General features: G+C 42.7%; 1 protein-coding gene across 5 annotated transcripts; it reads right to left on the bottom strand.

Moving 5' to 3' along the window:
* Positions 1-10,068: 10,068 nt before the first annotated feature.
* TRMO (tRNA methyltransferase O) lies at positions 10,069-22,989 on the bottom strand. 5 transcript variants are annotated; one of them, XM_067040172.1, is made up of 6 exons: positions 22,836-22,989; positions 21,917-22,384; positions 16,686-16,860; positions 15,711-15,868; positions 11,941-12,603; positions 10,069-10,923 (listed from the first exon to the last, which is right to left on the bottom strand). In XM_067040172.1, exons 2-6 carry the CDS (start codon positions 21,984-21,986, stop codon positions 10,664-10,666), a joined length of 1,326 nt encoding a protein of 441 aa, XP_066896273.1. In that variant the 5' UTR covers positions 21,987-22,384; positions 22,836-22,989; the 3' UTR covers positions 10,069-10,663. The 5 variants fall into 5 exon arrangements, with proteins under 5 accessions (XP_066896273.1, XP_066896274.1, XP_058929244.1 ...); XM_067040173.1 differs by having other exon boundaries at positions 21,917-22,192; positions 22,836-22,946; XM_067040174.1 differs by having other exon boundaries at positions 10,459-10,923; positions 21,917-22,173; positions 22,836-22,965.

Genomic DNA, 22,989 nt, shown 5'->3' on the forward strand with positions numbered 1-22,989 from the left:
GCTCCCAAGCCTTGGAGAGCATCATAGACAAACCAGAGCAGCTGCAGTCCTCGTCAGTTCCCAAACCCCAAAACTTGAGGGGACTCTTTGCAGAAGAAGTGGAGCCAGCTCTTCCAGGGTGTCCCCTCTCTGCATAGTGAGTCCCTGGGGCTACTGTCCTGGTCTTGGGTGGCTGACCCCCACTAGTGTCTCCCTTTGCCTTATTCAGTGGATTCCCTAATGGGCCCAGTCCATATTCAGGCTAAAATGTCCCCATTGCAGCCCCAGCCCCATCCCCCTCTGATCTTGAACCCTGCCCCAATCCCAGTCCCTAACTCAGGCCCACCTTCAATCGCTCTCCCATTCTGTCACCCCAGATAGGGCCTGTGGAGTGTCCTTCTCTGAACCCTAGGATGAAGTACAGTCTCTCATCCCAAAAGAAATTCAACCCCGAGACTGGCACTTATTCCAGAAGCAGCTGGAACTCTTTCCGGTCCAAAGAGCTCAGGAAACCTTTCATCCTCTAGCTCCCAACGTTCCTCAGTGCAACATGGCCTCTCTGTCCCAAGTACCAGGCTCCATCCTTGCTAGAGAATTTCCTATTATCAATGAGATCTGGCGGCAGCTGGAGCACCACCTTTGAAAGAGCTTCATCCAACTCTGGGCCTACCTGGCACAGATACAGCCTCAGGGCAAACTAGCAGGGAATTCTTGGCCAAAGGGCAAACATGAACCTTCACAGCCCTCTGTGGTAGGGGCCAAAGCAGCAAGGAAGAACCTAGGCCACATGACGTTGAGGCAATCAGGAAATTTCCATGTGAAGGGACAGGCAAAGTGACCCACAAAGAGTCTGGTGCATAGCCTGAGGAAGAGCCCCAAATAACCCAGGTATTTAGAAAGCTATCCTGTGAGGAGTCTAGGGTCTGACACTGAGGAGACAGAAAGTGACCTGGTATGTCACTCAGGGGGCTCAACAGAGAACCTAGACCAGAAGCAACTGGAAAACACCCTAAAGATTCATTTGGACAAGAACTTGGGTAGATGTCTCCAGCAGGAGCCCTGTAGGTGTGTGTAGTTCATGGCTTGTTGCCACCTAGACACTGCCCTCCTGGGGAGTCTTATGGCCACTTGGAAACTGGAAATTCAGCACCTTCAGTGAATCAGGAACACTGCCTGAATACCTCTTGGAAGCTTTCCTTCCTTGATCTAGGCATTAGACAAGCACTAGAAGCCCAGATTATATGGTTTGGGGTACAGCAAAGGTAGAGCTTACCTCTCAAGCTCCTTGAATCCATAAAACCATTTAGCTGATAGAGACTCAATCATGGCCCCTTCCTCAGTCCACTTTCCTCTCTCAGCCACCCATGTTTCAGGGATGGCTAAGCCGAGGTTGCTTAGCTCTTTGAAAGAAACCCTTAGGCAGGTCAGGAGAGAAGCTGATCACAAAAGTTCAGTCCCCATCTTGGGTAGTCCTCTCCCGGTTCCTCAGTTGTAAACAAGGAAGGCCAGACAGCCCTGAGATGTTGGTTATCGTTCACACAGGACCTTCAGTCTGAGGAGAAGGACAAACTTTTTAGCTCCTCACACCCATCATCATGGATAAACCGTGGCTGAGTGGGAATGTATGGGGGACAAAAGAGGCAGTCCAGAGTCACTCCAAGTCAAACAATGGCAGGACATGACCCAAGGGATGAGAGTGGAGTCATGTCCCAACAGACTCCAGTCACACAGGAGCAGTACCCCAGAGGTAGAGAACAGGGGGGAGAGGGTCTGGAGGCGAGCATCTTCTTTCCACTTTAGGAAAAGGATGTTGGAGATTAATTTAGGGATTCCTTCAAAGGCCAAAAAGTCCAGGGAAGAAGTTCAAGATGACTGCAGCTCCTGAGCCACAACTGGAAGATGTTCTGAGAGCCTGTGAGCTGGAAGATGCACAGAAACTAAATGGCTGTCTGGGCGGTCAAGGGGTCCAGTGACCAAGGAATCTCCCCCCCACCCCGCCTGAAGAATGTTGGTTGCCCAACATCTGCAATGGCCAAGCCTTAAAAGAGCAGCTCGCTCATGGACTGAGGCTCATACTGGAGGTAGAGATGCAGAGCCAGCCTCAGGATTTTCCCACTGACGTGCTCCTTGCCTCAGAGAGTCCACCTACTCCATTTCCTTAAATCTATAAATCAATTTGAGGAGAGTTGACATCTTAAATAACACCATGCCCTTCAATTCACAACACTGTAGATCTCTCCATGTACTTAGACCTTCTTCAATTTCCCTTGGCAATGTTCTTTAATCTTCCTTGTACAGCTATTACACATATCTTGATAAATTTTATCCCTATTTCATATTTTTACATGAATGCTATTTTTAAGTTTCCAATTGTTCATTGCTAATATATAGAGATAAAATTAATTTTTGTTTTTTGACCCTATATTCCATAACTTTGTTAAACTTACTGGTTCGAGTGGCTTTTTCTGTTGACTCTTTAGGATTTTCTACATAGACATATCATCTGTAAATAAGGAAAATTATATGTCACCCTTTCCAGTCCATGTGCTTTTTCTTTTTCTTACCTTACTGCATTAGATAGTACCTCCAGTACAATATTGAATAGAAATGGTACATGTAGAGATCTTTGTCTTGTTCTTGATCTTAGGTTGAAAAGTATTCAGTCTTTCACCACTAAATATGATGCTGGCTGTAGGTTTTTTTGTAGATGGCCTTTATCAGATTGAGGAATTTCCCTTCCTTCTATTCCTGGTTTTCTGAGTTGTTTTTTTTTTTTTTTAACCAGGAATGGATATTATATTTGGTCAAATGCTTTCTCAGCATCTATTGAAATGAACATAGCATTTTTTTCAGTTTGTAAATATGATGAATTATGTTGATTTATTTAATATGAAACCAACTCCACATTCCTGGGATAAATCATACTTGGTCACGATATATTATCCTTTAATATGTTGTTGGATTAAACTTCCTAAAATTTTCTTTAGAATTTTTGCAAATAAGAGATATTGGTCTGTAGTTTTCTTTCTTGTAATATTTTTTTCTGGTTTTGGTATCATGGTAATGTTGCGTTCATAAAATGAACTGGAAAGTATTCCCTTTTCAATATTTTAAGAGTTTATTTATAATTCTTTTTTCTTCCTTGTTTGATAGAATTCACCAGGGAAGTCATCTGCACCTGAAGTTTACTGTGAGAGGTTTTTTTTTTTTTTTTTTTTTTTTTGGTACGTGGGCCTCTCACTGTTGTGGCCTCTCCCGTTGCGGAGCACAGGCTCCAGACACGCAGGCTCCACGGCCATGGCTCAAGGGCCCAGCCGCTCTGCGGCATGTGGGATCTTCTCGGGCCAGGGCACAAACCCGTGTCCCCTGCATCGGCGGGCAGACTCTCAACCACTGCGCCACCAGGGAAGCCCACTGTGAGAGGTTTTTAACTACAATTCCAATTTCTTTAATAAAGGTTCTTCAAGTTATTTATTTCTTCTTTAGTGACTTCTGGTAATTTGTATATTCATATTTTTTATTAATTTCATCTAAGTTTTTAAAATTTATTGACACAAAGTTGTTCATAATATTCCTTTTAAATATCAGTATAATTAATAGAGGTGTCACCTCTCTTCCCTGATACTGTTAATTGGTTTTTTCTTTTTTTTCTAATCAGTCTGGCCAGAAGTTTATCAAGTTAATCTGAAATAACCAGCTTTTGGTTTTATTAATTTATTTAAAATGTTCTGTTTCATTGATTCCTGCTTTGGGTTTAATTTGCTCTTTTTGCTGCAATTTATTGGGATTTTAGCAAGCAACAGAAACAAATGCATGGGTTCACTACTCCATGTTTATCCAGAAATCAGAGATGTGATTTGAGGGGAACTCAGTTCCCCCTCAGTTCCCTGGTCAACTCAGTTTTAGTTCCACTTCATAGCTCTGCCATTTGAATTTATGGAATAGCCATTTGTAGATTCTCCTAGGCTGGAAACCCTAGAGTTATTAGTGTTTAAGAATGTTGGTTCTGGGACTTCCTTGGTGGCACAGTGGATAAGACTCCGTGCTCCCAATGCAGGGGGCCCAGGTTCAATCCCCATCAGGGAACTAGATCCCACATGCATGCCACAACTAACAGTTCGCATGCCACAACAAAGGAGGCTGCGAGCTGCAACTAAGGAGCCCGCCTGCAGCAACAAAGACCCCGAGCAACCAATAATTTTTTTTTAAGTTTCAAAATCAATATAAAAAAAATGTTGGTTCTGCAGTTTGACAGACTCAGGATTTACATCCTAAGTCTTCCCCCTTTCTAACCACGAGACCTTGTAGAGTAATTTAATGTCCTTGATCCTCAGCTTCTCAACTGTATAATGGAAATAACAGTATCTTTCCTCATAATGAGATAATCCATGTTAATTAAAACTCTTAGCTCCATACCTAACCTGAAGTGCTTAATAAATGTTAGCTATTATTTATTACTATTTTTTCATGACTTTCATCATAAAAATCCATCCTGCCCTAAAAACCCCTTTATCATTTAAGGATTTTGTCATGTTAACCCCTCCTGTTAAATAAACTCACTTTCCAAAGCTCAAGAGTGTGGTAGCTAAATGTATAAGCTAGCTTTTGTTTTATAGCAAATCATCCCAAAATTAGTGGCTTAAAATAAACATTTGTTCCCCTCATGATTCTTTGTGTTGGCTGGCCATCTAGGCCAACTCAGATACAGCTGGATGATGCAGGATGGCTTCACTTATATGTCTGGTGACTGGTTCAGTGTCAGCTGAGACTCAGCCATGATCTTAAGTAGGCTAACTCAGCCTTGTTTGTGTGGTAGTAGGATTCCCAAGAGGAAGAGAGGACAAGCTCTGATGACCAAGCTCCTCCCACCTGAGGACCCAGCAGATATTCTGTGCATGGCTTCACTAATCAATCCATTTTATGTCACTTGATTTCTCCTTGCCTCGTCGTTTGCAAGCACTTCTTACTCATGTTGTCCTCCTAGATTGAAGGTATCTTTGAATATGACCTTTTATCTTGGCAAAGGTAGGATATTGGGCAAAGAACTAAGGAAGAGAAATCTCTAGCTCCGATATGAGGGGGTCGCTGACTTGAAGTCCCTGAGGTCCCTGGATAACCAGCCTAACCCCTCTGGGACTCGGTCCTGCCTTGGCTCTGCCAGTTCTCTGATCTCGACTCCTCCCCAACCCAGGCAGAGCCTGAGCCTCCAATCTGTTGACAGCCCTACTCCACCACCAACACAGGCTCAGCTCTGCCACCTGCGACCGTGCCAGCCTGCCCTTCTTCCTAGTCTGCCCCACCTCCATCTCAGCACAGTCCCCTGACCCAGTGGGAATAGCCAATCCCCAGCTCCAAGCCTCTCCTTTCCTGCTGACTAAGCTCAGAGTTCCCATTGTGACAGTGGGTAAGGGCCAGCCCTGGCGATCCAGGGAGAGCAATCCCCAGCAGTCAAATGGCCTGTGAGCTCACTAAATGCAAGCAGATAGAGAACCAGTGGGAGAAGCTGACGAGTGAAATGATCCTGCAAGCAGAGACCCATCCCTTTGTCTGGCCTGGACGAACTGTACAGATTTGGCGAGTATGGAGCTAAGGTGCTCTCAGCAGCTCAGCCCTCTACCAGCAACACCATCCTGCACAGGAGCCTGTCTTCTGCCTGGAGGCCCAATGCCTTATCCAAAACCCTGTCTGGGAAGAACAGAAAAAGTCGGTGCTTCCTCGGGGACAAGCTGCCCAGGCCCAGCCAGTTTACCTGCTCCAAACTGGCTCAGCTCCACAGCTGAAGTGTGACCTGGGTGATTTCCGTTTCTGTGATCCACATGTGATGCTCCAGGAAAAAACGTCTCTAACTATATTTACCAGATTTGGGCGGGGGGGACGCGAGGACAAAGTTACATATTTATAAAAATCGAACTTATTTAAGTTAGGACATTTAACTCTCCTTATGTTCCACCTATAAAAATAACATGTGCTCATGATTAGAAAAAAATCCACAGCATACTGAAGAGAAAAAAGTGAAAAGTTCTCTTCCCCAATAAGCCCCCAGAGAACATGCCCCCACCCCCAAGCAACCATTGTTAGCATACTTGTATTTATCCTTCTAGAAGTTTTCTACATATGTATAAACATGGATTTGTATAACCTCATTTGACATGTATGACTAGAACATTATTAACACATACTTTACTACTTATGTCGTATTGGTGAGTTTTCTCACATGGCTACATGACTAAATCCTTTCAAAAGAATTTAGAGAGTTCATGACTTAAAAGCATGCAATAACCCAAAAACCTATTTTGTAAATAAGCTTTCTGGAACTCACAACACCTTTTCAGAGAAATAATTTTCTAAATCAGGGTCCATAAACTTCTGTAAAAGGCCAGATGGTAAAATCTTCAGCTTTGCATGCCATATTCTGTCACTGGTTCAGCTTTGGGGGCTGTTTGCTTTTGTTTACAATCTTTTAAAAATATAAAGACCAATCTTAGCTCCTAGGTGATACAAAAACAGGCTGTGGGCCAAACTTGGCCTTCAGACTACAGTCTGCTGAGCCCTGTTCTAAATAGCGGTTCGGTTCCCAGCTTAGTGCACAGAAGCAAAATCCACTCAAAATGCTGCTAAGATACCAAATGAGTCAACATATTTTAAATGGCTTTGTAAACTATAACGTGTATACCACTGTGAAGAATTATTAGACTTCTTCAGTGTTTAGCATATGGTGATTTTTAAAAATAAAATTAGTTAACACTGAATAAAAAAGTTTTACACATCTTGAACTGCATGAAGAATTAGTGAAGAATCTGAATAGACTTCTCAAGTTATCTACAAGGTAGAAAAAGTAGGAAACCCTGTATTACATCCAACCCGTTTTTGTCAGCACAACATAAACATACACTGACTCAAGGCTGAATGGTCTGTGTGGCTTGAGTTCATAGCCCAAGTAGCCCCCTCCATCAGAAAACAGAGAGGGTACCGCTGAGTTTTTGCCCCCCACCCCCTGCCATCACTGTGGGTACTGGAAAGGCTTTTCTTGTGCTTGTCACTCACAGTCACATGCACTGACCTAAACCTTGAGTCCTCTGTGAGTCCCACTTCCTGGAACCCACAGAGGCAGAGAGGGGGCAGAGAGCATATCAGAGAGGATGCTGGAGAGTCGTTTGGTGGCTACCCAGATGACAAACCTTATTTTTAACAATGACCAAAAATCTCTATTATATTTCATTGAGCTTTTTTAATCCTTACAACTTGCCTCTTCTCTGTCACAGAGGTAGAACTTACCTTAATAATTTCACATCATGATTAATTTTATTTTCTTATAAAAGAAATGCAAAAAAAAAAAAAAAAAAAAGCTAAATAAATAAATAAATAAAAAGAAATGCAGACTACCCTGAAATATCTGGGCTGGAATCAGGAAAGAAGGTGAGAGAGCAAGGGTACTAAAGAGGATCATGCGTGAGAAAGGGACTGAGCTGGGGACTGTGTGCATGGGCAGTGAAGGCGGTTCCTGGTACATGTGCAACCTCAGGAGGGAAAGCTGCGGGGGGAAGGTGACAAAATGTCAACTGGGTCCTTAAGGTGGGGCACTTTGTGACAGCTCTCTTAGCAAAACGTCCTATAACTTGCTAAAAGAAGTTATTTTTTTAAAAAACATTCTGTAATGATAATAAAACAAGACCTTCCATACATTGGATTGTAGGGACCCCTTGATTCTCCTGAGTCTGCTTGTCCAGCCAGGTTAAGCCAGAGCAGAGTGACAGAGAAAGGGTGTTGATGATGACAGGCACAATTAAAAAAAAATGACCTAAGTTACAGACCATGGAAGAGTTTAGAAAATACTTTCCCAAGCATTATCCTTGTACCAACAACTCTGTAAGGTCAGGGAGGTGGAGATGGGCTCAGTGACTCGCCCACGGGCACACAGCAAGCACAGGGCAGAGCAGAAAGAGTGCTTGAACTTTCTGAGGCCAACCTCAGTGTGGCCTCTCCACATCTCCCATGCTGCTTCCCAGGAAGTTCCAAGCAGATCTAGTGGGAACGGACATCTCTGCCCTTATTCCTCTCCCTATTCTTCATTTAGTGATTAGATTTCCATCAGCATCACTCTAAGTGAAGCATCCTGTGCTTATGAAGCATATGGAGCTGCTTCAAATAAAGCAGCATGGTTGGCTGAGCATCTGCACCTGCACTGGGGGAGGCAGGAGTGCCAAGCTAAGAAGGGAGCCAACTCTGGGACCAGGCGGGTGGGCTGAAATCCTCGATGCTTGGCTGACCAGCTGTGTGAGCCTGAACACGTCTCTTAACCTCTGGTCAATGCAGGGAGAGCATGTAGCCCAGTGCCCAGGATGTGCTAAAAGTTCAGTAACTGATGCACATTTCATTATTGCTGAGTCCTCATCTGCCTCCTTTGGGACTGTATAATGAAAAGAAAACTACCAACAAGAGCTTGACAAACACATGGCTCATGGGTTTAGCTAATGACTCTACCTGGTTGTGCACAGCCTCCGCATGCTGGAATAATCCATCCCCCTCCTTAAGCCAGGCTACAATTTTAAAATGTAATAAATGGCACTCATCCTTCTAATCTCTTCCTGTATGTGGCTGACAAGTATCAGTGTTGCTTGTGAAAGTTACTGTTCTGGAAAGCTGGGGCAGGTGGGCCGAAAGCCAGAATTACCTAAACAGCTTGAACTCCTGGAGTTTATCTCCAAGCTAGAGAAAATAATCAGCTATCAGGGCTCCCCAAACAGGCACCAAAAAGCAAAGGCTAAACTCTAAGGTGGATGTCATTTGTGTCCCTTTCTTTTGAAAAAGTTTCCAAGATGAAAAGGAATGGTAGATTTACTTCAAACGATTTCTCTTGCTGAGGGACGGAAGTTCATAACCCAGAGATACAAATTTCCTCACAATACGACACTTACTTGCCTAGAGACAAAAGCTCACATGGGGGACTCAAGGACTGAGGGTGGGGTGAGGCTCAAGAACATATTATATGAGAAAGAGCTGAAGAAAACATGGGAGCCTGATCAGCTTTACCCTATGTGACCTGGCCAGAGGGTGGAGCTATCAGAGAACAGATCTGATCTCATACAAAGGAAGAACACTTTAATAATGAGCTACACAGGGCAGGCGTGAAGTGTCATCACCGAGGGGTTTAAGCAGGGGGAGAGGGCCAAACACTGGGTATAATGAAAAGACTGGTGAGCTGGTAGAGAACTAAGCTAGATTATATTTAGGATTTTAGTTTTAAAATCCTGAGAATGTATATTAAAACCCCAAACAACAGAACAGTCCTCTTGCTAGAAGGCCAGTTGGTATGGTCCTAAGAGTTATTTTTTCCATATTAAATACCAGCATTTTGTGCTTCAAGACCTGACTCAGTCTCAAAGTAATTTTAAGAGAAAAGAATTCAAAATCAAAATAAAGGGTGGATTGTACCAATGTCAACTTCCTAGTTTTAACATCATACCATAATTATGTAAGATGTTACCATGGGAAGAAGCTAGGTAAAGGGTACACGGGACCTTTGCCCTATTTTTTGCAACTTCCTATGAATCGGTAATTATCTAGAAATAAAAAGCTTTTAAAAGTCTAATTAAATTTACTTCCCCAAGAGGTTCTAAGTAACCTCAAATAAAACCCAGATTGTTTCAGGAGTGCAGTGTCATCAGCCACAAATGACTCTGTGCAAGTATCCACAAGCAACAGGGCTCATTTCAAAACCATGATCAAGCACCTATTAAGATTTACAGTTGCTATTAGGAAAGCCTACCTCATGTTGACAGGTGCCTAATTTGGTTACACTGATCATAAATCTTCAGTTATCTGGCATCATCACATCTTTAAAGTCACCTATAGGCAATACATTCTTACAACTGCTTCCTGTGTGGTGCTTACACAGGAATCATGTATGGACTTAATTACTCTAACTGTAGTACAACAATGTGTTTGTGTCTTCTTACTCCACAACTATGACCTGCAACGAGAATTGCATCCTGTTCATCTCATTCTATCACCAAAACCTAACTCACAATAGTTCTCAGTAAACAGTCATTGAATAAATAAGAAATAAACCAGGAGTTAACTTATTTTCTTGGACTTCTCAGTGACTTTCTTTTCTGATACAAAGGCATCCAAAGAAATCTTAGAGTCTCTAATTTTGAAATCAGGATTAAATATTACACATACGTGTGTGTGTGTGGCAAAGTCTCTGAAACACAGGGGTTCAATCTCTAAAGATCTTTATAACTACTTGGTTTTGATTTGTTAGTTTCTTAAGATATCATAACTCAGTTTGATTTAGAATAAAACAGAGAGGTGAGGCTTTTTCAGACAAAAAAGCCAACATGAATTGTTCAACACATCCCCCCAGCTTCTACCCAGTTTTATCAAGTGCCAAGAAAAATTGACTTCTTTCAGAAAACACCAATAAAGCATCACCTTTGGATTCTTCAATATTAACTGATCAAAAACGATCATGATATGGCGATTTCTCCAAATTCTGTATCTCTTAGTTTATTAAAATACATGTTTTTCAAATAAATATTCTGAACAACCCAAATCAATCGAAGCAGTAAGATCACAAAGTGTTGCTTCTTTCTGCAAAGAAGGCACATCATTAGCTTGTACAGAAAATGCAACAGCCATACCGAAGTCAATCAGGCTGTCTTAGAGACTCGATGGAGGCTACTCACGATCCCAGAGACACCAAGGACTCCGCAGGGTCACTCATCTGAACAGGCTCAGAAGCCGGCTTGATCCTTAAGACCTCTGCAAAGCCATCACCAAACCAGCACGTGACATGTGCTATGTCTACTGTAAAGTAGAAAAGGCGATCCTGGCAGAGTTTCCGTCGATATACAGACCGAGGGTCAGCTGACAGCACAGCCTTGATGGCACACCTTGCTTCCTCCGCTGACTGAAAATATTTAAATGAAGCCTGACCAATACCTGCAATAAGAAGAACACAACTTGGGGATTCCCCTGGAGGTCCAGTGGTGATGACTCCACGCTTTCACTGCTGAGGGCAAGGGTTCAATCCCTGGTCGGTGAACTAAGATCCCACAAGCCGTGTGGGACGCACCCCACTCCCCACAAAAAAAAAAAACTTGACCTTCCTCTACCCATGAACTGTACACAGTGATTAAACAACTTTCATAAACAAAACTTTAAAGAGATTGATTTAAAAATCAAATGTTCTGTTTAAACATAAAGCCTTAGGAAAGAATGAGCACAGTCACCCAGGGGCAGGTGAAATTTGACATCTGACATCTCCTTGGCAACTAACTGGCTACTTCTTATCACCGCACCCACTTTTTAATGGGCCTCTCCTTCACTCTGAACAGCTGCTTGGAATCTGCTTGTGGGCTGGAAAAACCAGATAACAATGTTTGTTAACAACCATGTATTAGAGTAAACAGGCTCCAAGTTAAAAGCCCTGTGGCTTCTCTCTTCTGCAGTGAAGTGCATGCCTCTAGTGCTGGGACTTTATGGGGACAATTTCTGTGCTAAGACACTTTCCTTCTTACTCCTGGCCTCTGTGACAGAGGTCGAGCTATCCATCACCCAATAGGTAAAACAAGATGAGACATTTCTCTACTCAGATAGTGAAACAGATGAAAAAACTCAATCTACATAGGTACAGAGCAAGCACAATTTAGCTTCCGAATGCTGTTTGAGAACTGCAAGAGCTACTGTCACACGCAAACAAGAGGCCCAATTCCTGGGCAGCAGCCGTTCTCAGTGAACACTTGACTGAGTGCCCGGCACTCACTGTGCTGAACAAACAGTTGCTGATTGAAAGCCATCAGATGATGATGTTGCCCAAGTATGATTTTATATTTCTACATTTCTTTACAAGTCATAATCACAAATACTCTATATAAAACTGCCCTCGGAAATAGGAAGTTTGCCTAAATCTCCAAGTACTAGCTCATCTCTCATTCAGAAACAAGAAATGAAAAGTACCTGGTTCACCTGAGGTGAGGTGCTCAAGGTCCATCTCTGCGTGAGGAGTAAACCGGACTCCCAAGGTGGCCACAGGAGCCTCTTTCACCCAGGCAGGGACCGCACTGCGGTGAGCTGCACCAGCCACCCTGAAAGGGCAGGGAAGAGCCTCGGGCGGCATCTCCATGCTGTGTCCTTGTGCGACCACTGCTGCTTCCCCTCTCCTCAGCCTGCTGTCTGCTTGTTCCTCTGAAAACCTCTTCTCCAGGCAACGTGAGCCACTTTGCTCTTCTGCTACCCTAGGACTCGGACCACTTCCTGATTCTTCACCCAAATCTGCTGCTCTCTCCCTGGGCTCAAGTGAGCTTTGCTGGATTTTTGCTGAGTTGTCATGTTTTGCATTGTTTTCTCCCGAAGTTCTGTCTTCAGGACATTTAGGTTTCTCCTTAGTGCAACTGTAGAGCTGTGGTTCCTCGTACCCTGAGAGCTGTTGCTGGTCACAGCTATCAGTCTTGCCATCACACTGGGACACGGTTTTTGGTTTACATTGGTTATTCTGTAAATTAAAGTCCCCTAAAGGCTCAATCAAATTTTGTGGTGAGTCATAATCAGCTATGTAAGGCTTTATGTCTAGTACAGGTGTGCCATGAATCATGTCAATTCCAGAAAGGTATATGGCTCCACCTATAATGTGAAAAACATCCTCTTAGAAATATTAACAATGAAGAACAGTGCAAACAATTGGAGAATCAACACCGTTTGCTTAAACCCCACCAAGCTTACTCACAATTCTCTTACGCACCAGGCCCTCTTATACCTGGTGCCAACATACAGTTTTCTTTCTACCTAGAAACCCATTCTCTTCTTTATCTGTCAAACTCCTACTTGCTCTTCAAGGCTCTCACGTAACACCTCCTTTACAGAGCCTTTCTGGCTCTTCCAAACATAAGCATTCTTTCCTCTGGGTTCCACAGAGGTACCTGTGCCCAAACCTCTCCTGGAGCCCTCGTAACATGGTCTAGCAATGACCTGCTTAGAGTCTCTCCCCCTAGACAGTAAGTAGGTCCTAGAGCACTAGGTGGGGCCATCTCACCTTTGCATCACTGGGGGCTTCTAACTCTGTTTCAGACACATCAGAGTCCTCAATATATCTCTGTGGGACTGATGATGATTTCCAGTGTGTCAAACAGAGTCTAAGGTGGCCCCATGATGTCACCTCCTGGTGTATAATCCCCTCTTCTTGAGTATGACTTGATACCACTTCAGTGACATTATGTAATCTAAGACTCCTGTGTTTGCTGGCAGATTCACTTGAGAGACTCTCCCTGTGGGCTTGAAGAAGCAAGCAGCCTTGCTGGGAAACCCCGTGTGGCAAGGCACTGCGAGAGGTCTCTAGGCACTGGGGGCCTCCTCTAGGAGCTAGAGGCAGCCACCAGCCAACAACCAGCAAGAGGCCAGGACCCTCAGAACCACAACTGCAAGGAAGTGAATTCTGCCTATGACCAGAGTGGGCTTGGAAATGGATTCTTCTACAGTCAAACCTCCAGAAAAGAACTCATTCCACTTCACTGCAGCTTGGTGAGACTCTTAAGTGAGGACCCAGCTAAGCTGTGCCCATACTCCTAACCTATAGAAACACTGTAATGTTTTAAACACATAATAAACGTGTGCTGTTTAAACTGATAGTGCATGGTAATTTGTTACACATCAATAGAAATCTAATACTCCACTGAATAATTAAACAGGCACTTCCCTGTGGCGCAGTGGTTAAGAACCCGCCTGCCAATGCAGGGGACACGAGTTTGATCCCTGGTCCAGGAAGACCCCACATGCTGCTGAGCAACTAAGTCTGTGTGCCACAACTACTGAGCCTACGCTCTAAAACCCACGAGCCACAACTACTGAGCCCACACGCCACAACTACTGAAGCCCACACGCTCTAGAGCCCACGTGCTGCAACTACAGAACCTGCGTGCCCCAACTACTGAAGCCTGCGTGCCTAGAGCCCATGCTCCACAACACGAGAGGCAATGAGAAACTCTGCTCGTCGCAACTACAGAAAGCCTGCACACAGCAACAAAGACCCAACGCAGCCAAAAAAAAAAAAAAAAATTAAACAGAACATAAGTCACCATTACCAAATATTAAGGAAAGGTCCCCTGTTGTCCCACTTATACAGCTGCTGTTCAGTTCCTTCTACTGGGGCAAAGTCTACTAACTTGATCCTTGGAAAACTGGCCCAGTGAGAACCAAAAACTGCATGTGATCACATTTGATCCGATCTCCATTTGAGAAAAACATGACTAACAAAGGACTCTGATTTCTAAAACATACTTATTGTGAATGAACCTGTAACTTTGGAAAGAAGATTTTAGACTTTCTAAGTGATAGATTATACCTAATAATGTCTGCAAAAGAAAGAAAAGCACTGGGGCACAGGTGAGAGTTCGTGGGATTTCAAGTCAGACAACCCCCTGGCTGGATGCTATTGGGTAAATTATCAAACATCAAAGAGCCTCAGTGCCCTCATCCATAACATGGAGACTGCTACCTTATCAAACCCATGAGCCGCTGTGAGATACCATACATGAACACTCTTTATAAACTGCAAAGCACCACACAAACACTAGTCATCCTCATAACGCTTATTTTTAAGAGTGTCTGCAGTGCCACTGTGTTTGCCTTTCACCTTTCTGATTTGATCTTCCCCATTAGAATGCTAAAATCCTCTGTAGGGCTGGGATTTTTATCTAATCTGCTTGCCTCTATATCCCCAGCACCTAGAACAATGGTTGACACATATTCAGCGCTCAGAAAATACGTGTGGGTTGCACGAACGATCATAAAACGTTCCAGTACTGTTACCCAAGTTGTGTGTTACCCAGCACACCCAAATGTGCTGATCAGATCAGGTCCAAGGGATTCAAGAATGGGAGGCTTTCAAAAATGAACAGTTCAGTAACGTGTTTATATATGAACACGTAGTTAAATCTAATCTGGTATTCTACACAGGTTCTCCCACAATCTGACAGATGTTCAACCTATGGTGTATTCATCCCAGACCCTCTGCCTCACATCACAGTGGACAGCGGCACTGCAGCCACGATGCACGTTCATTTCCTTGGGGCTGCAAGGAAGAAATGATCCACCACCCTGTGGTCAGATGTGCTGACCATATATGCATGTGCAACCTGTTACTGTGCGTTAAATTTTGAGTGTCCAATTATTTTTATTTTATTTTTATTTATTTATTTATTTTTGCGGTACGCGGGCCTCTCACTGTTGTGGCCTCTCCCGTTGCGGAGCACAGGCTCCGGACGGGCAGCCTCAGCGGCCATGGCTCACAGGCCCAGCCGCTCTGTGGCATGTGGGATCTTCCCGGACCAGGGCACGAACCCGCGTCCCCTGCATCAGCAGGCGGACCCTCAACCACTGCGCCACCAGGGAAGCCCTCCAATTATTTTTAGATCATTTTATACTTACTGCATTCCAAGTCAGAAAAAATTTGGTTACTCATTTAATGATTATAAAATCTTAAGAGTTACTTTTAAGTAATTTAATAACTTCTGATAAATATAATGACATAAACTAACTCTGAGCATCCTATGAGAGCTTATTCCAAAGTGTTTCAATGCTGACATTCTTTTAATTGTTTCATTTTCTTCAATGTCTGGTGGTTCACAGGGGCTAACACCATTGGTACTTGTCTCAATAACAGCCAGTGCTGAATACTATGTTGATTTTATAAGACTTCTTTAGGTTAAGGAAAAAATGGTAAAAGTACAAATTACCTTCTACCTTTTCCAGTTTGGCTAGGGTCAGTCCTATTGCATTGGGACGATGTGGGCTCCTTGTAGAGAAAACACCAGTCTTCACACCATTCAGCCTAGGAGGCTGCACTTTTGCCTTACAGCTCAAATGACCATTTTTGTGAAAAACAAACAAAATCCTATTGAAAATAAACCAAACCACTGAGTAAGAAAAGAACACAGTTAATCTATCATAATGATTTGAGGGAGAAAAAACACTTTAATCCCCACAAATTAAAACAGAAAGAATGCTTCTAATGGTACTAAAATGTAATCAGTGGGGGAAAAGAGAGTAATATCATTTCCATTTTTTGAAAGAAGACAGTCTTATCTCTATATCCACTGCCCATAACACAATGACTGGCACATGCTAGGACCTTAACAGGCTTTTGTCAAGTACCTGAATAAACAATACTTCATGGGTCTAGAGCAGGGTCCACAAACTTTCTCTGTAAAGGACCAAGCGGTAAATATTTTAGGGTTTGCAGGTCAACAAGTCTCTGCTATAAATAATTCAACTCTGCTGTTGTAACACAAAAGCATCCACGGCCAACACATAAATGAATGCACGTGGTTATGTTCCCATAAGCTTACTTACAAAAACAGAAGATGCGATGGGTTTGGTCCACAGGCCATAGCTTGCTGACCCGTGGTCTAGAGGACAGAATAATGACCCATGGACAGAATCGAGAAGGTCTACAGATTTCAGCTCAACAGAAGTCATTCAACAAAACTGGAACCAACTGCAGATGGAATGTGCCCCTCAGTGGATCCCAAGCTTCCTCGAGGGTGTCCAAGTTATGCAGACAATCACATGCATGAATATAGTACAAAAATCCCATGCAATAGACAAGGGTGGTCTGGATGGCAGTCTCCAGGGTTGCCTCCAACTGGAGTACTTTTACTCAAGGGCAAGTTATGTTCCAAAGTACCATTTCTAACTATAAAACAACTTACCAAACATGAGAAAACTGTTCTAAGCCCATCAAGGAATGTTCAGGATTATTAAAGATGCTTTTTCTAATCCTCAAACAAGCCCGTGAATGGCTACAAATGGATGGCTGCCTTGGAGTACCATTCTTGGCCGAGAAACAGGATTCCAAGTAACCAATTGGCTCAGTTAAAAGATTCCCTACAGAAGAAAATTAGATAAGAAATCATTAATGAAAAGGTCAAGCAAAGACGTAGGAAGACATGTTTTCTTTAATGCATCGATTTCACAGTTTTAAAATCTATTAGATGTTATGCAACTATAAAATAAGATTCTTATAGCATTCAAAAATACATATAAATATCCTTATCATTACAGATATCATTGTTATCAATACATCCCTTTAGATAATAAACTGGAAAGAGTATTGGTCTAAGAAAGAAAGAATGAAAGGAAAAATTTATTTTTAGAAGACCTACTATGACTATAATTCAAATTCTATGCTACCATTACTATGTTACGTGACCTTGGTTAGGGCTAAGAGGGTATTTCAAACAGAGGGAATAAGCTGCACAAAGTTAAATGAGAAATTTTATAGCATAAGCAGGGAACAAGCCATTTTGATTGGCTGGAGTGTGAAAATACAAGGCAAAGAATAATGAAAGATAAGGAGACAGAGGCTGTATATAGGTAAAAACGCTTTCAATTGAAAACAACAGAACACACGAAACAAACTAGTTTAATTAAGCAATAAAGGAAGTATATGGGATCACAGTACTAAAATATCTAGAGGCAGTATAAATTTCAGGTTAGGCTTGCTCCAGCAGCTCTCTGCCCCACTAGCATGTAAACTTCATGTGGGCAGGAGTTTTTCTGTCTTACTGACTGCTACATTCTCATTGTCTAGTACTTGCCTACAAGAGGATAGGTACTTTAAAAATTCATGCTACATGGAGAAAAGGACTATGTAAGTCTAAACTGATTAAAATGGAAAGTGAAAAAGTGAAAGAAGAATGTGTAACATAATCCTATTTACGAAAATTTTATGTATTTACCTAACTAAACATGTACATATATATGTCTAGAAAGCTATCTAGAAGGATATTCACCAAAATTTTAACACTGGTTAAAACTGGTGGAGACTTTAAATTGTGTTATTTTCTGTTTAGGCTGGTTATAATTCCTCTGATATTGGTATCATTGCACCATACAGGCAACAGTAAAAAGTCATCAATAATTTATTGGCACGTTCTTCTATTGGGATGGTCGAAGTTAATATAGTAGACAAATACCAAGGAAGAGACAAAAGTATCATTCTAGTATCTTTTGTTAGAAGTAATAAAGATGGAACTGTGAGTTTAAAAAAAACTGGTGGAGGGATTGTTGGATTATTTTTATATTTAACTCTGTAATTTCTATAATATTTGAAAATTTTACAATAATCACAAATCATTTTTAAAATGTTTTAAACCAGTAACTCAAAAGAAGAAAAAACTGGCCAGGCAACATCAATATAGTTTTAAAGTAGAAGGTATCCACAACTAGCATTTTGAATTTATAGATAACTTTTTTTTTACATTTCATGAAGGCTGTATTAGCTTCTTTTAAGAGATGATATAGAGATATTCTAGAACCTCATTTTATTTCCAGTTTCCATTAAATCTATCCTATCAGCACAGGTGGGCAGTGAGACTATAGGCCTGTCCTTCATAGCACCTTTCATGACTTTTCACTTATAAAAACTAAATTACGTGATACATATAAAATATGATATATAACATATATATAATAAAGTATAATGTTAAAATGAAATCCTGTGTACCACCACCCAGCCCCAAAACTAGTGCTTTACCAACAACTTGCATTTTTTTATGTTGCCTCTCTCCCTACCTCTCCCCTGAGATAAACAAGAGCCTGAATGTGGTCTTTATCATTCATTTATTTTCTTAAATATGATTTTATCACATATGCATGCTTAAACAATGTTTTCTGTATTTTGCCTTTGAGTTTTATAAAAACTGGTATCTTCTCAGACTTGCTTTCTCTCTCTCAATATTATGATTCTAAGATCCATTGACACTGCGTACGTTTTTGATGACTTTAAATTTTTTTCCAACTACGTTTACAGGCACTCTTTTTTTTAAACCTTCACCTATGCTCTGTGGAACTGATATAGTAAACATCTTAAAGATGAAGGAACTGAAGTCAAACAATTCTCTGGTGTTCATAAAAATATCATGAAGAAAAATGGCCAAAAAGGGCTCCTACCCTAGTCAGTTATGTTCTGTTTTATTTAACAAACACTTTCCAAGTGTCTACAATTGCCAGACATTGTGCTAAGTTTGGGGAAAAAATACAAAACAAGAACTCTTATCACAGTGGAGTTAACAGTTGATTGAGAGAAACTCACAATATGCTTCAATATCATGGGAAATTGTAGTAATGATCAAAGACTTTTGCCTTTGACTATCTGATTGGGGGTCTACAAATTTATAACTAACTTGAGCTATCGCTTCATTGAATCAGTCTATACCTGTTTGCCACAGGTTATACATATGCTATGATAAATATAAGTTGTAACCAATTAGATTTATTCCAACCCTGTTTGTTCACCTCTATAAGAACATAAGCAAGGGCTTCCTTGGTGGCGCAGTGGTTAAGAATCCGCCTGCTAATGCAGGGGACACGGGTTCGAGCCCTGGTCTGCGAGGATCCCACATGCCGCGGAGCAACTAGGCCCGTGAGCCACAACTACTGAGCCTGCGCATCTGGAGCCTGTGCTCCGCAACAAAGAGAGGCCGCGATAGAGAGAAGCCCGAGCAAAGCGATGAAGAGTGGCCCCCGCTTGCCGCAACTAGAGAAAGCCCTCGCACAGAAACGAAGACCCAAAACAGCCAAAAATAAATAAATTAATTAAATAAATAAAAAGAACATAAGCAAGATAATACTGGGTAAGCAATGAACTGAACGAGCTACATTGGAAGGAGTCCCTCAGCTATGTCACTCTCAAATGTTTGGGACCACTCTCAACATACCAAATATCCATCAAATAAATGTCGGAACTTAACCATATTCTAATACATCTGGAACTTATTTATTCTCTATGCCCCGGTTCTTGGGATATTAAATGCTATGAAATATAAATGCTCAATAATTTCCAAATATAAATTCTGCTTGAATGCTCTCCTTGAAGTGGAGGCCTGAGAACGTCCACCCAAGGGAATTCTGATCTTCTTCCTCTTGCCTCAAAAAACAAACAAAAAGAAGACATTAAGCACCTACCATTTGGTAAGCACTGTGCTGAGTGCCTGGGAACAGGCATAAACAAGAACCAGTTCTCACCATCAAGGTGTGCAGTACATTGACAGAGTGGACAAGTAAATCAACAATTAAATCAAACTGCCTTATATACATGCAGAATAGGGAGAGCACAGGTATGCCAGAGTAGTACTGGCATGAGAACCACATGGAAAGAGGGAGAAGTTTCCCTGGGGCCTATGGCTGGTATGAAAAGAGAAAAAGGACAGAAACACCACAGGCTGTGTGACCTTGGGCAAAACTGCTTACCTCTCTAAATCCAGTTTTCTCATCTATAAAACAAGAATAATCATCCTATCTTGGAAAGATGACTAAAATATGTAAAGTACCTAGTACAACAGAAGGTGCTCAGCAAGGAGAAATTACCGCGGGCCTCTCACTGTTGTGGCCTCTCCCGCTGCAAAGCACAGGCTCCGGACATGCAGGCTCAGCGGCCATGGCTCACGGGCCCAGCCGCTCCGCGGCATGTGGGATCCTCCCGGACTGGGGCACGAACCCGCGTCCCCTGCAACGGCAGGCGGACTCTCAACCACTGCGCCACCAGGGAAGCCCACAAGGAGAGATTTTTAAAGACCTTACACAGGCTTTTCCCTCAATTTAACAATATTACAACTACTAACCATATAATTTTTAAAAACCAACAAGTTATTAACGCAGAGGCTTTCTGTACACAAGTCTTATCAACAAGTCTTGTGCAGACAGAAACGTCCCGGTCCTTTTCACCTCTTGCCCGGACTATTAAATTACCCTCGTTATAATCTGTCTTCCCTCTGCCAGTCCCTCCCCTCCTCAAAACACACTACCCCAGTCCTACGGACTCTGAGTTCCTTATGTCTCAAGACTCTCTTTTTGTTTCCCACTATTAACAGATGTCATATTTCTTTTTTAAAAAAATTTAAATGTATTTATTGTTGGCTGGGTTGGGTCTTCGTTGCTGCGCACAGGCTTTTTCTCTAGTTGCGGCAAGCGGGGGCTACTCTTCCTTGCGTTTGTTTATTTATTTATTATTTGGCTGTGCCGGGTCTTAGTGTGGCATGTGAGATCTTTGTTGCCACGTGCAGGATCTTAGTCGCGGCATGAATGTGGGATCTAGTTCCCTGGCCAGGGATCGGACCCTGGCCCCCTGCACTGGGACCACAGGGTCTTAACCAATGGACCACCAGGTAAGTGCCCCATCCAACACTTCTGACTTACAGATCCCGGACCCCATGCTCTGTAGACCTCTGAGCCCTGCTCTTCCCTGCCTGTCAAAATATCAGAACTGGGGCTTCTGTGGTGGCTCTGTGATTAAGAATCTGCCTGCCAATGCAGGGGCACAGGCTCCAGCCCTGGTCCAGGAAGATCCCACATGCCACAGAGCAACTAAGCCCATGTGCCACAACTACTGAGCCTGCGTGACACAACTACTGAAGCCTGCGTGACTAGAGCCTGTGCTCTGCAACAAGAGAAGACATCGCAATGAGAAGTCCACGCACCGCAACAAAGAGTAGCCCACTCGCCACAACTAGAGAAAGCCCACGTGCAACAACGAAGACCCAAAGCAGCCAAAAAAATAAATAATTAATTAATTTTTAAAAACCTATCAGACCTATAATCTGGTAGCATGCAACAATTTTTTTTAACAGGCACAACCACTGACCACATAACAATACCTTTTAGAAATTCAAGTTAAACATTTAGAACATACACAAAGATTTTAGTTTCAAAACTTTCATTTAGAACAATGAAAACCAGCAATAACCTAAATGCCCAACAATAGGGAACTGGTTAAATAAGAGCACATCTATAAAACAAAATATTGTGCAACTTCTCAAAATTAACATTATTAATTGCCATGGAAAGATTTTCATGAACCTTAAGTTTTGTTTTGTTTTAAATAAATGTAGAGCTGGGATTCAAATCAAAGTTTTGTTTTATTTTTAAAAATTTATTTATTTACTTTTGGCTGCGTTGGGTCTTCGCTGCTGCGAGCGGGGGCAACTCTTCATTGCAGTGCACAGGCTTTTCATTGCGGTGGCTTCTCTTGCTGCGGAGCACGGGCTCTAGGTGCGAGGGCTTCAATAGTTGTGGCTCGCAGGCTCTAGAGTGCAGGCTCAGTTGTGGTGCACGGGCTTAGATGCTCTGCAACATGTAGGTATCTTCCAGGACCAGGGCTCGAACCCGTGTCCCCTGCACTGGCAGGTGGATTCTTAACCACTGCGCCACCAGGGAAGTCCTTAAGTATTTTTTTGAAATTATAAAACAATGGTGTCGCATATCACCTCATGTTTCTAGTGTGTAGGCACTGAAACTATTATGGAAAGTAGACACCAAGATATTAACAGTGGTTTTCTCTGGGTAATGGCCGACTACTTTCATCTTTTTTTCAATTTGCTTCCTCGGATTTCTAAAGTTAATGTATTCTGCCCTAAAAATAGGGGTGAAAATAAAGAGAAACAAACTCATGCCATCTTTCAATTCCCAGTTTAAAACTATTTCCTACACTTCCTGTAGCACAGGTTGCTTCTCTCTTGTGGCATTAATCCCGAATTGGCATAACACCTGCTGTATATAATATCCTATCTCTCATTTATGGGTGAGAACTCCCCAAGATAGAGACCGCTACACTGCACGTGGCTGTTCCCCCAAGACCAGGCCACCTTAGCTACCAAGAACAGAACAGGAGAGATGATGTCATCCCGCTCGCCTAAGACACATCACGTGGTGTCCTAAACACATGACCCGTGCCTTCCAATAATCAGGAAAAACGACCCACGTCCATTCTAGGTCTCGCATTTGCCGTCCCTCCCTGCAGTGAAGTCGGCTCCCCGCACTTAGGGCTCTTCGGAGTGCGGAACCTTCAGCCTCTTAGAAGTTACCTGTCTCCAGAGCTGGCTTCACGCACCCGCACGAGGTCGCTGTGGGTCGAGGGCCGGGTTCCTCCACGTCGCGCATGGCTAGTGGTCTCACAGGTGCCCACCCAACGCGTTCAAGCCTTCCGCTTCCGGTCTCCATGCATGGCGCCTGCGTAGT

This window comes from Kogia breviceps, chromosome 8 (genome assembly GCF_026419965.1).
Source record: "Kogia breviceps isolate mKogBre1 chromosome 8, mKogBre1 haplotype 1, whole genome shotgun sequence".
Lineage (NCBI taxonomy): Eukaryota > Metazoa > Chordata > Mammalia > Artiodactyla > Physeteridae > Kogia > Kogia breviceps.

What these genes read in the sequence shown, in the direction of transcription:
- TRMO (XM_059073261.2), bottom strand. Translation starts at nt 22,971, where the DNA reads ATGGAGACCGGAAGCGGAAGGCTTGAACGCGTTGGGTGGGCACCTGTG. An exon ending in GAACAGTTTTCTCATGTTTG is followed by an intron (nt 15,869 to 16,685) that starts GTAAGTTGTTTT and finishes TATTTTCAATAG; the next exon opens with GATTTTGTTTGTTTTTCACA. An exon ending in CCTCACCTCAGGTGAACCAG is followed by an intron (nt 10,924 to 11,940) that starts GTACTTTTCATT and finishes TTCTTATTGCAG; the next exon opens with GTATTGGTCAGGCTTCATTT.